The sequence below is a fragment of the Rhipicephalus sanguineus genome, chromosome 9 (assembly GCF_013339695.2).
Source record: "Rhipicephalus sanguineus isolate Rsan-2018 chromosome 9, BIME_Rsan_1.4, whole genome shotgun sequence".
Classification (NCBI taxonomy): Eukaryota; Metazoa; Arthropoda; class Arachnida; order Ixodida; family Ixodidae; genus Rhipicephalus; species Rhipicephalus sanguineus.
The window spans coordinates 12,835,606-12,849,213 of NC_051184.2; the positions used below are offsets into that span (position 1 = coordinate 12,835,606).

General features: G+C 45.2%; 1 protein-coding gene across 4 annotated transcripts in view; it reads right to left on the reverse strand.

Moving 5' to 3' along the window:
- The window catches only part of LOC119404600 (AP-3 complex subunit delta-1), a 150,393-nt gene that overhangs the window by 53,544 nt on the left and 83,241 nt on the right, over positions 1-13,608 (reverse strand). For all 4 annotated transcript variants that reach the window (XM_037671155.2, XM_037671154.2, XM_037671153.2 and 1 more), the window contains exons 22-24: positions 12,075-12,170; positions 6,224-6,401; positions 4,952-5,057 (exon numbers count right to left, since the gene is read on the reverse strand). In XM_037671155.2, coding sequence (XP_037527083.1) covers positions 4,952-5,057; positions 6,224-6,401; positions 12,075-12,170 — 380 coding nt within the window. The remainder of the gene's footprint in view (positions 1-4,951; positions 5,058-6,223; positions 6,402-12,074; positions 12,171-13,608) is intronic.

The window sequence follows — 13,608 nt, forward strand, 5'->3', positions numbered from 1 at the left end:
TGACAACGGAGACAAAAATTGCCAGTGCATTAGAATCAAGTACGAAACCAGCAGCAGCCTCCAATCAGAGGGGTCGGTCATCGCCCTCATACAATGGAAACCGAGCACATTTTTTTGCGTTCGCCTAGGACCTGTGTGCATCATTTCTGTAACCAGTCAACTGCAAATTGTGATGAAACGCTTTCATTATGAAAGCACATGCCAAAGGAAAGTTGTTTTTCATGCTGAATACAGCTGCATCACCTCTTTTTTGTGTGCCCGAGGCTGGTAACCGTGAGTAGCGTGAAGGGGAGACCTTCAGCTGGTAGCTGATCACTTACTATGGGTTCAAAAAGGGATAATATCTAAACCTCAAAGACAAGCTTGCTCACCTTCTTAAAGGCCAACTCCGGCAATTTTTCAAGGTCCATGGATCTCAATAAAATTCGCTGGGTACGTTCCTTCTCACGTTCCCGTTATTTATGCCAAATTACAAGCTGGAGACATACGCAGATTCATTGCAAAATAATTTTATTGATTGCCCCGACTCTCCCCACCTCGCTTCCCAGAATTATTGGCAACGTTGTGTGCGTGACGTCATTTTTGTTAACCGGAGGTGACAGAACCGAGGGGCCCCTAGAGCGTCTGCCATCCGCAAGGCAACAATCGCGAGTGTTTGGCGAGCGCTTCGTTGGCTGGGTGTGTGTATTCCAGTTCCTTGAGGTAATGCGTGCGATGGGTGGCAAGTGGTGTCGCGTTGTGGGCTGCACACGATTCCCCTTTGGCAGTCACGAAACACTTGCACCTAACGATTACCCTGCGTCTCTATATTAGAGTGTTTTAGCTAGCAATGCCGGTTTACCGCACGGAAGGTACGGTAATACCGTACCGGCTAAAGAATGCACATGCGTGAACACCATGGAAACACTTTCCGTAGCATATACAGTCGAACCCGTTTATAACGAACTCGAAACTGTCGCGAAAAGTGGTCGTTATATCAGTAGTTCGTTGTATATGGACTCGCCCTTAAAAACGTGCGCTTAGCGGCCAAGCCGTTTTTTTTTTCTTTGAGCACTTTTATTAAAGTGCTAGCAACCCCTTCGGTGACAAGCTAAGCCTTTTCGTGTCGTGAAGAGACGCCCGCTGCGTGCTCATGAGTGAATTAACCGCCTTATTTGCAATGAGCTGATAAAGTTTCACCGAAGCGATGGTACCGCGACATGGGGCCGATCATCCCTGGCTAGTTCCGTGCAGCGCTTCGCCTACTCGGGTCGCGGAGTCACTGCCGGGCCGCTTGCTGTATGCCGTATGCGCGCGTTTGTACGTTCTTCGTGCCTGCTTCACTCCGGACCGTGCATGGGTGCGACGACTAGCCACTTCGTTCAACGCAGCGAAAACAAGCATTTTCCAAGCAACGCGCACTCTACGTCTTCGCGATGCTCTCGCGGCCCTGCACGACGATTCGCGGCGCACTTCAGTTGTCACCGAGTTAAACCCACAGTATACGCTCGCTGTCAGTGCATCGACGTTTCTCGGTGCCCGCGCCGCTCAACAACAGCGAGGTACTTTCGTTTCTACAAAGCGACACGCACTTTAAAGCAGCCTCGCATGGCGCGCTCGTACCGCCGTCAATCCGCAGTGTACGGTGTACGCCACACGCGCAGCCGAGCAGATATCTACAGATGACTGTGATATAAGGTTGTCGGCTATAAGTCATAACAGCACGTTCATCGGCGGCTGCCGCCTCGCCTTTGCTCTTTTCTGATGCTTATCCGTGAAGGCATCGCCGCAATCGCGCGGAAGTCGTAATCACCGATCGACCGGTCTCTGCCGTTACCGAAAAGACGGACGACTTTTCGCGGCACATTGTGGCGTCGACGAGTTTAGGGATGCAGTGAACCTTTTTGCGATGGAAAGTTATCGCGGTTATCACTTCTTGCATTTATGCCTTCTTGCGTTCCAAGGCATTGTTTGGTTCATCACAGGCGGTCGTAGCTGCAGAGAACGGCGTCAGGAAAGGTTACTGTGCGAAAGCTGACCGCAAGGCGTCATGCTGCCTACTATTTTTTTCCCTCACTGCCATTCTACCACTGAAGAAACACCTGGAAAGTGAGCGACGTCGCTCGCAGTGTCCGAAATCTGCGTGCGGTGCTCGCCGATCTGGGTATTCGACATAGTGTAGGATGATCAGCGCAACCTTGACTCCCGCAAACACTCACACAAACACTCACTCATCCACCCGAGGAACACACACGACACTCAGCGCTCACTACCAACTGTTTATTGCACCTGAACGACCCTCTTATATAGGTACAGAAAAATGCGCAAAACCAATGAAGAAGAAAGGTGCGCATGTGGAAAGCAACACACAAGCGAAGCATGAGCGCCCCCACCCCACCAGGCAAAAAAAATTAAACAAATTGAAAAAGAAATACGAAAAAGCAGATAAACCAGCAGATCACTAAATCCTTGCCTCGAGAAAAGATATTTCCTGTTGATGTAACACCAACGATGGCTCGCTAACACAATTGTCCTTATTTTTTCCAATAAAATATGCTTCCAACAGCAGAAGTGCAGATGATTTCAAGCTTCTTCCAAGAACCTGCGTGTCGTGTGTGTTCCTCGGGTGGATGAGTGAGTGTTTGTGTGAGTGTTTGCGGGAGTCAAGGTTGCGCTGATCATCCTACACTATGTCGAATAACCAACTAGCCCAACAAGAAGTTTTATTGATCTGGGTATCTTAGTCGCGAATAAACTGGACCGGGGCACGCGCGAGCGCGCACCCCTGTCATGCTTTAGAAGGAATGTTTTAATTTTTTTCGCTTCGTATGTGCCATATTTTTACCGCGACCGTGTCTGAAGTGTTCGTTGTAAAAGTAGGAGGCTTTGAAAAATGTTCGATATATGTGGACACAGCTTCAATGGTTAGCATAGGAAAATCGTAAATGCACCCAAATATGGTTGTTATAACCGATAGATCGTTATATGTGGGATCGTTATAAGTGGGTTCGACTGTACAGGGTGCACCGTGACCGGGCAATGGTATACGGTGAGCTGTGCATCGTGCGAAACAAGGTGACCTAATGATGCGAAAGGTGGCTCATACTTGGCTTACATTAAATTCCTTCAGCCATACCAACGCGATGTTGAACGCCACTATTGCCAAACTTATGCACTCTTCCCATAGCAATATTAAGAAGCTTTAGAATTAGTCCGCGAACTTATCAGCGATAGCATTTTACCCGATCACGGCCCCACAAACTTGAGCTGCCTGGACAGGTGGTGCCATCTGGCAGTGGAATGTGAAACCAGGCAAGCAAAGAGCTAAACAGGTGTGTTCTACTTAATCAAAGAGGAATGGCCATTATAGTTGACCTCCAGATGCGTCGGAATCGCAGCTGTCATTTTCCGACAGCTCAGCTTGTGCACATGACACGGTCAGTGACAAGATTTCCCACGGAGTCACCTTTCAACTGAGCGTCTGCTCTTCGCCGATTTCGCAGCTTTCATACTACGCGCTGGCGGGACCGGCATGCCTTGCATGATTTCCGATTTTGTCCCCACTTATACGTCATGCGACGATAGTATGCTCGGGTTGGGTTTCGGTGTTGCGCTTTTTTGCTTATTTAAAATTATTCTCCAATTTGCCGAGTATTTCTGCTATCGGGCCCGTAACAGGAGCTTCTCAGGAACATAAAAGCACCATTACTTTGACATGGCCAAAAAATCGCCGAAGTTGGCCTTTAAGCAATTCAGTGCATATTGAAGAATTGCCGGAAGGTTGGTCTTTTCTGCTTCCAAGCATCTACAGAAGTTATGCCAACAGGTTAATTCGAAGAGTAACTAGGTAAATGCATGTCATATTGAGCATCAAAAACTTTTTGTAACCTGTACTCACAATGTTGTCTATGCCATTACACTTTCGTGCAGAAGTACGAATGTTGGTCAGATCGGCAGATGTATTAACTAGAGACTAAAAGAGCATCGCTATAATGTCACAAAAGTAATCTCAGCTCATTGTGGCTGCATCCCCTTGTTTGAAAACACTTCTATCCTTTATGAGGTCAACAGTAAGATGACGAGAGAAAATTGTTGAGGCCTATGAGATTGCTATAGATTAGAACAACCTTCCCTCTCACTGGTAATTTTTGCTCTGTCTTGATCTTTCCCAATACACGTGTTCAGTTCAGCAATATGCCCCATGGAATGTTTTTATTTCTGGTATTTCCACTCACTTGGTATATATTCATTGGTTCATGCGAAAATAAACTCTCTATCAGGGATGCTAACCAACTAACCTGCCAACGTGTTTTAGGCAAGAATTTATTAAGTGCACCTAAAAAGCATAGTGTCGCTATCCCAGACACTTTACAAGCTTTGAGCGGGTAGCGTGACGAGGAAGGATCGGCTTTAAACACAGATGGCTCAATACGCATGACCAACAGTCGAAGGAATCTAATGCTATGTCTGTATGCTTGCATGTCTTTATGTTTGTATAACTATGTATAAGTGTGTATATATACGTTCACGCGTAACATTGCCTCACTGCCAAATTAAATGAAAGGGTTGTAGGCTAGTCAAGCTGTCCAAGGACAGCTTTTTTCTGCAATCCTCCCATATGTACTTTGTAAAGATGGCAAATAAACAATTTCAAACATGAAATTAATGGTCAGTGTTTGATGAGTCACAGGTGATGATTTAAAAGAGCGATTAAACATATTCAAAACATCAGAAACGGCACCATTCAGACTCTTAGAATCAAAGAGCACCAGGTAGCCATCGACATACCAGAATGTCTTTACACAGGGGGAGGTGACATCCCTGTCAAGGGAAGCTAGAAACAAATCCCCGAGTACTGAAGCTAGACGATGCCCGATACACACACCTCTCTTCCGCAGAATCTAGCATTCTTTCATCGAGCCATACCGCTCTCTGTCAAAGTGTTTGCATTTAAACTGTCCATTGCACTCACCTTGTGCTTTCGGGACGCCTTCCTTTTTGGTTCAGCCGCAACAACCCCTGCCAACGAGGCGTCCTGCTGTGCCTGGGTTGGCTGCCTCTCCTCCTCTTGCAGAGGCCTGCACATAAACACAACCCTCCTTCACAGCTATGACCACATCACTTCCACAGCCAAAACAGCCTCCTAAAGAATTTTCTCAGTTGCTTACTACGAGCTGCTTTCGTTATTATATCACTGACTGACCCCTAGAAGTGGTGCCAAAAAAGCAGGCTTGCGCAAAGAGTAAATTTCAGGTTCGAAGCGAATAGTTATTTGGCCGAATAATTTCAAATCGAATTCGAATAGTATATATCACATATTATAAAGGAAAATGAGCACACTTGTCATGACCCAACTAACCTGCACAATATATATATTTTTTTTAAATTGAAACAAAGCATGTGCAAATGTCATTCTTTTTGGTTCAAAGGAAGTGGAAGCAACTTTGAATAGCAGCAGGATTTGACTTTCGGTAGAATGGAAGTGATAACCTGTAAAATATGTTACGTTTTAAAGTTTACTTTACTTTACAGGGGGGGTTACATGCGGACTAATATACACCTATTCGTTCAATTTGAATACTTTCAAATTTCCAATAATTTAAATTCGAATCGAAGCGAATTCAAATACTCTAATATTCGTTCAGATACTCAAAGTGCTCGAATATTCGCACAAGTCTACAAAACAGTAAACAAAACAAAGATAAGCCATTCCTGTGCACGTAAAGCTTCGTATGCTCGAGTCACATACATACATTAAGATTGTAAGCTGAGCGAGTTGATTGGTGTTTATGATAAATTTTGTGCAGCGCTCACAAGTAGGACGACGGACGGAAGCGCCTGTCTTGTGGGCTGCTTCCGTCCTACTCCGGATGAAATTTATCATGATCACATACATGCCTTTACAACTAAGGCTTAGTTAAAAAGAAAACATTTCTTTTTCTCAATTAGGCTTGTACCGAAGTTCCTGTGTTTCGGAGCATATACCATACTTGCTCACATAATGACCACATTTTTTTTTTGTCAAAAGAGCGACCCAGATTAGTGGTGTGACCATTACACAGAGTAAAACTTGAGTGATAATTTTGGAATTCAGACAAGTTGCAGGATGGGATTCTTATACCACAGCCAATGACTGTCACGCTGAAGAAGGCCTACCTTTACGTTGAAGACACAAATTAATTTCACTTTGCCTGAATCGCTCCCCGTGAAGTTGATGGGAATAAAAGAAAGTATAATGTCTCACTCCTCGAGATCAATGTCCAAGGCACGATGTGGATCATCAGCGTTGCGGTCATCGTCATCGTCATCAGTCAGTCGTGCACCTTCGGGCATCTCGGCGGCCGTGTTGACCACACCAAGTGGAGCCGGTAGCTCCTCCTCCTCCGACTCGGAGGCCAGTGGCTGCTTCTGCCTGTCCTTGCCTGTATACACCACAAGATGTTCCATGCATCTATCCAAGTAGCTTCTCAAACAGAGGAAAGAGACATGGATAAGCCTGCATGTGTCTTCTCAGGCATGCAGTGGCACTCTCTTCTTATGTCAAGCTCTGCTGCATTGCCCAGCAGCTTAGACATCTCTCCCAAACCAGTGGGTTCAAACAATTGTTTTTAAGGCCTTAGGTGCTTGTGTTGGAGGTCATCATTGAGAAACCTTGATGCAAAATGCAACAAAAAAATGCCTGTGGAAACAACTGTGAGCAAGTGAAAAAAATATATGCGTGCTGCCAACGTCTCCTTTCAGCTTTACTCTGCAATCTAACAGGTGTTCTTGTACATAAGAGTGGATGCACTGCACACTTATGTCAAACTAGGCGGCGCCATTTGGCGGCAATGAGACGAGTGACTGAGCATGCATGCCCTTGCAGGGGACGGCAGTGCAAGTGTGCCACTGCAGAAGAAGCATAACTTGTAAACAAGCCTGCATGATGGCAGCTGTACCACCAATAAAACGAAATCTGTACCCCCACGAGGTTTACCCTTGCCACCAGGAGAGCAGAAAATAAATGGAAGAGAGAACAGGAAGGGTGTGGAGAGAGCAGGAAGCGATTTCCCCTTGGTGCCCAAGGGTGTCATCTACACGAACTACGGGGCCGAAGGGGGCACACACAAACGTCCCGCATCGGCCCAATGCCAAATGCAAAGCTAGGCATGCGAGGGGTCGAAACTCAATCACGTGTGCTCCTTCCTAGTGTTTTCCTTTCTCCATGCGCAATCAGCTGATATGTACGCCTGTGAAGAAGACATGCTCCACTGCAACCCAGCGGTGGCACATCGGCAGCGTCACATTCTCCTTGCAGCATCAGCACGTCATAATTCGACCATTCTTTCTGGGAAAAGAAATGAAATCTGCTATGTGTTCTGGCTGGAAAACATGATTCTTGAAGTTTCTGAACCGAATTTCAGACTCTTTCCAGCAGAGAAGGGGTGAATCATTGCATTATGATGCACTGATCGCACGTGACTGCTGTGCTCCAGTATAGCATATCTTCGAAGGCGTCTCACTTTTATGTGCACTGACAGCAATGCAGCTGGGGTGCTTCACCATCAGCATCGCTACGTGGCATTGCCTTGTAGCTCCAAAGGGCTCTGCATGGCTTTATGGCTACATTGGGACTGGGAATCGCCACATAGCAACCAAAATTTTCAAATAAACTGGGCTGGTGCTGAGTGCTGCTTCAAATCATTCACTCAAATTTACCTAACAAAATATGGGACTGCACAAGTTTTTAGAAGTGGGATTTCGAAATAATCGAGTTTGGATTAATGAGATTTTTTGCTGTGTAACCTAAATGTAGTACAAGGGTATGCTCCAACACCCAGCAGCAAGGAAGTAGAACATCTCCACGAACATATTGAACTAGTGCACCAGGGAAGGGACAGGTGTAGCTGACATCCTAGCTGACATTAACACTACGAGGCTCAATGACATAAATATATGGTGCCGTAAACAAGCCCCAAATAATCGATGCTGTACATTCACAGCACCGTCTATGTTTGTATGTTTGAAGAACACGAGAATGTTCCAACACTTTCTTTTGCCCAGAAAGTGCTGTTACCCGGTGGGCATGTAGGGAATTTTTTTCTTGCACTGTTGACCTTTGGTTTCAATTATAAGGTTTGTTCAGGCTGGTGCAATGGTTAATGCTCAGACATCTGCACATGCACTAGCTCGTGGCTGTGAGTTTGGTTCCGTATTGCGGACAGTCTACGTTTGTTGCGCTCGCAAAAACTGACGCCTATCTGGTTTTTTATCTACCAAAAGGTGCCTGCTTGATGCTAGCTCATTTATTGATGCCGGTATACACGAACAATGCTTTTGTGCCTGTGTATTTTCTGTCTTGAGAATCGTGAAAACTGATAGCCTCTCAGCAGCAATAACATGAAAGATCACTGGATGCAGTTTCACACTCACTGCCATGGGTGCAGAACCATAGAGTTTTCTTGGACATGCTCACATACACAACGACAACAATGTGGGCGTACTCACCAGTTTCGCTGCTGTGAGTCGCTCAAGCAGCGATTCCTTCGATTCAGAATACAGCAATACCTCGTCAACTCGAAGTAGTAAAAACTAGGGGTGTGCGAATATTCGAAATTTCGAATATTTTTCCAATAGTGCTTGCTATTCGATTCGATTCGCACTGGAATTTTACTATTCGAACTTCCCAAAAACAAATACAGTCAACGTCCGATTGAAAGTGACCCCTTCAGATTTTCAATATGCTTCACCTCATTACACTCTCGTATTGCGGCAAAGCTGCCTTTCAAGCTCCGTTACAGTCGTCTCTAGATTTTCAATATGCTTCACCTCATTACATCCCCGTATTGCAACAAGGCTGCCTTTCAAGCTCTGTTACGGTCGTACTTTGCCAAGACACAGTCAACGTCCGATTGGAAGTGGTCCCTAGATTTTCAAAATGCTTCACCTCATCACAACCCCGTATTGCGGCAAAGCTGCCTTTTAAGCTCTGCTACGGTCGCAAATGTATTAACTCAAGAAAACCCTGGTTCCAACATGGAGATCAAAGATGTGGCAGAGATGGGGGCTCAATTAATGCTGTTTTGGACCTGAAATTTGTGCAGGAAGTCCGAAAAATCGGAAGCTGACGCTTTTTAGCAACCAAAATTTTAGATGTTCTTATATATCGACATCTGCGAGGCAGATTTGGAACTCTGGACTTGAAGGGAGCACACCCTTGTCTGCCACATCAGTTGGGCTTCCACAGAAGTTGAAAGAGGAGGAGAGGCTGAGGAAATGGCATCTTTGCCCATCACGTGTAAAGTGTTCTCGGCAACACTTTGGTTGCACCATATCATGCACATAAATAGAATTCGGCCTCTACATAGCCTCATTCTTGATAAGACAACCATGAAACACCACCCCGCCAGTGCTTCATCAACCTAGTGAAAAGAAACACTTTCATGTTGCTATCTCATAAGAATATGCTTAGGAATCCTCTCTAACTTTTTCTCTGCAATTTCACTTCGAAGTATTCGAAAAATATTCTAGAAATATTCGAAAAATATTCTATTCAATTTGCACTCACACTTCAATATTCGAATTCGCTTCACACCCAAAATTTTGCTATTCGCACAGCTCTAGTAAAAACCAGAAAAAAGTTCGAGATAAGCAGAATTTCGAGATACGCAAGGTTGCGCAAATTCCATTGAGAAGTCCAGTTCTATCTTAAATCGTTATCACTACTGACCAGTTTCTTAACAGGAGCGCCTAACTGACCCTTTGTAAAGGTTTTAAAGGGACACTAAAGGCAAATAACAATTTATGTCAGAGTGAAAGCTCAATGTATGACAACGTCTAAAATGGCAATATTATCAACAGCAACGCCCTACTTACCGAGAAATTAAGCGAAATGTATCACACGATGAGCGCCACGAGCGGCAGATTTTCAATATGATCCCGATGACGTATGAGAGTCTGCCTACAATTTCTCACTAGTAATCAGACTAGCAGCAATAAAAAAAAGAACCTTCCGTGCATCAAGAGACGTAATAAAATGCTGTTTGTTCATTTTTGTTTGATTCATGGAAAAAAGAACCTCTTTGGCATTGTCATGGGGAACGGTACGCGTGGTTCAAAGGTTCCGTTTTCGCCAAACTGCGCTTCGCCCGGCGCCCTGCTTCGCTCACGCGGTCGCGTCTCAGTGGTAGTTTCGGGATTGCGTACTGCCGCGTGTGTTTTGCGTGCTCGTGAAAGTCACTCTGACAGAAAGTTTGACAAAGTACCTCATGCATGTGATGTTGCCGGATGCCCGAATGGTGCACGCCGCCAGTGCACGGCAGCAGTGATGTGCGAAATACCACTTTCAGGCGGGTGATTTGAAATGTGCTAACGCGATGTGGACCACTAAAACGTGATTTTATTTCAAAATAAGCACTTCCTCGGCACAAAAGTAGCACTACGAGATTTCTGGACCGCTATTTCAACAATCAATGTCGACTTAATATTTGGCTTTAGTGTCCCTTTAAAGAAAAATAATGACGTACCAGAGCTATCAACCAGCTGTGTTTTTCGGCACTGCCTTTTTATTTAGTGCAGAAAGACCAACTAAGGCTGGTCTTCCTCTCAGTAACACTTGCACTTGGCAAAGCTTTCTCGAGTTGCTTAACACATTGCATGTGGTGATCATCCGCGCCACTGCACTACACTTTATTTCACATCAAGCAAAGCACGTTTCTTGTTTCGGCTGATGTCGTCACCCCTTGAGTAGCTGCGTCGACACTGCCGTGATCACCGTGCGTGATGCCCCACGTTGTTTCGCATAAGATAATGGTCAAACCAGCCGATGTTGCAGGTGAGATCAGTGTAGCCCACCGCTAAGTCCAGAGAATCGGCCTTCTCTGTCAATGTTGTGACTAAAAGGAGCTCCCCTCGCACGATGCGACCATGCAATCAGCGGTGTTTTGACGTCCGGAAAGTTCGAACCTCGAATCTGCTTCTTTGATTAGGGCTAGCTTTCTTTGCAGCATCAGTAGCTTGCTTTGCTTTGGCAGCGTTATCCTCACCACATCACACGGCTGATGAAAAAATCCGTGCAACGTGCCTTGTGTTAATCAAAATGTTGAAATAGCATCTCTGACGGTACACAAAACGATGTGTACAACCCGTGCTATTTTGCAGGGCCTGCCTCTGTGCACGTCTGTAGCGTCACATGACGTGACACAGGGTTGCTTGACAAAGTTGTTATGCCACTAGGTTCCGACTTCACTTTCGGGAAGAGTGTCCACTTCGTCGTAAGCGTGGCAGCCTCGCATGAAGCTTGCGAAACGTATGACATTTTGCCGCTAGAGTATTTTGTGGAACGGTTTGGCGGTGAAGTTTTTGTTCCACTCTCAGTCAAGATTTCGAGATAACCGATAGTGGGCACGCAAATACTTTGAGATAAAGGGCAACAAATACATTGCGCCTATGGGAAATCGTTCGGTAGCGCGGAAAATTTCGACTTAGCCAATTTTTCGAGATATGCGAGTTCGAGTTAACGAGGTAGTATTACTGTACTGCCCAAATGCCAAATCAGAATCATCATCATTGGATGTCAGCCATCGAGGCCAGGAATCTCTGACCAGTGAAAAGTTGGAATCCAACCGAGGAGCAGTTTCTGAGAAGCGGGCATGGCACAACAATGGTAATTGGTACAAAGGTGACATTATTCTGGTGCGTGCATTTTTCTAAGCCTGCAAAACATAGCCATTGTGATGAACATACTTTTTGAGTATTAATATAAGCTTCTTTCTCATTTTCATTTTTATTATTCATGAATGAGCATTATACCTATACCAATGAATAATGTCTTTTTCTCGCTTTATGGTCACTAAGAAGTTTTGGATGAATTCTTTTTCCTTAATTGGCCACTCTAACGATTTTAAAGCTGGAATAAAAAAAAATGTCTCTGTGGCTCACATCTGGTGAAAAAATTCAACCCTCAAAGGTTTAAGTGCAGGTCACGTAATTTAAAGGACAGTGAGTGTGACAGAATGAATACCAAGGGATGGAAGGGTGAGGGAGTCAAATAGAATAAGCCAGATGGCGCACACTGGAGTGATGATCCCGAGAGCCTTTTCTAGCTCACCACTCACTTTTCTTGAGCTTTTTCTTCTTCTTCTTGGTGCCACCACGTGCCATGTCATGCTCCTTGCGGCTTGCACTGAGGTACTTGTCCGACGAAATGAGACCTGAAAAGAAGGAACAGCGGGGGATGTAATCACGAAATTAGGCTCTAGCAGAGTGCACGGCTTAACTTACCAATACATCTTGAAACAATCAGAATAAACACAAAAACACCAGGAAACGTACCGTCCCCCAAGTGCGGACTCCAACACCAAGAGGGTACAAATTTAAAATGCCTTGCCTATGTACAAACATCAGTGTAAGTGCAGTCATTTACACTATTCTAGCTGCTAACACGGCACGATCGATCCGTCCCATCAGCGCGCGCTCATCTCTGCTCATTTGTTGTCGTCTTTTTTGCCACTAATTTGCGTACTTTGCATCTTTTCCCTCTTATTCTCAAGGAAACGTTAACAATAAACCTGGCGCTTTCCCTTTTCCATCACGCCTGTTTATTGCCGGTAAGCCTGAGATCGTGAAGCCCTTTGCGACACGCATTACGATCAGCTGTCCATAAGCGCAAAATAATTTGATGACAAGGTTCTAGGGACCAAATTATAGCACAGCCTACAAATAAACTGACCTCATGGCGTAAATAATTACATAATTGCTGTACAGCCAGTCATGCCATTGTACTTCTTCATAAACCGAATTCAACTACCCAGTCAAAATTACGCGCAATAGTTATCCGCTGGCAGCGGGCAGTCTCGTTGACATGGTACTGCCTTCACCAAAGCATACCTGCCAACCTAGGGACTTCTGAAATCAGGAGACTTGTTGCGGGGCAAGAGGGGGGGGGGGGGCAGCAAGAAATTGTTCCAGGCAATGCCTGTGACCGGTCAACAAAACTGTCCAGCATACGGCCCCCGCGCCTGTGGTCTTGGAACATTCTCGGCCCGATTGAAACACAGTTGCTGTGACCTCTCCAAGCTGGACCACGAAAGTGTGCCCGCCAGCGTCGGCAGCTGGGGTGTTTGTCTGTTTCTGGTGAAATAAACACACAAACACCTGGCAGAGGACGGGAAACAGCAGCAAACCGTTCGAGCTACGTGGACATTCCCTTTCCTTTGGTGTGTCACATAAATAAGCTCGTGTTGTTTCAATTCACCGGTTTTTGTATTAATATAGTTTTTTTTTAGAAATTGGGTTTTATTGAATTAAAATTATAGAAATTGAGATTTATGGCCACGATTGTACAATCGAGAAGACAAGCAAGAAATCGGGAGTTTCCCTGGCTAATTAGGAGAGTTGGCAGGTATGCCAAAGTGATTGAATTGAATTGTGTTTGTTCACAACAAGGTTGCGAGGATGACCAGGCAAAAAAGCTGCATTGAGCAGCTTGAGGGGAACCTGGCCACCTCATACACTGGGCAGCTTCACAGCGGTCAAACACACGGTGTACATAATGAATGGACTAACTAACTAAAACAGAAAAACAGTAAACATCCACGGTCGGAATAAATAAGGAAGGTTATTGTGGAAACATATGAAAACAAGGGGAAG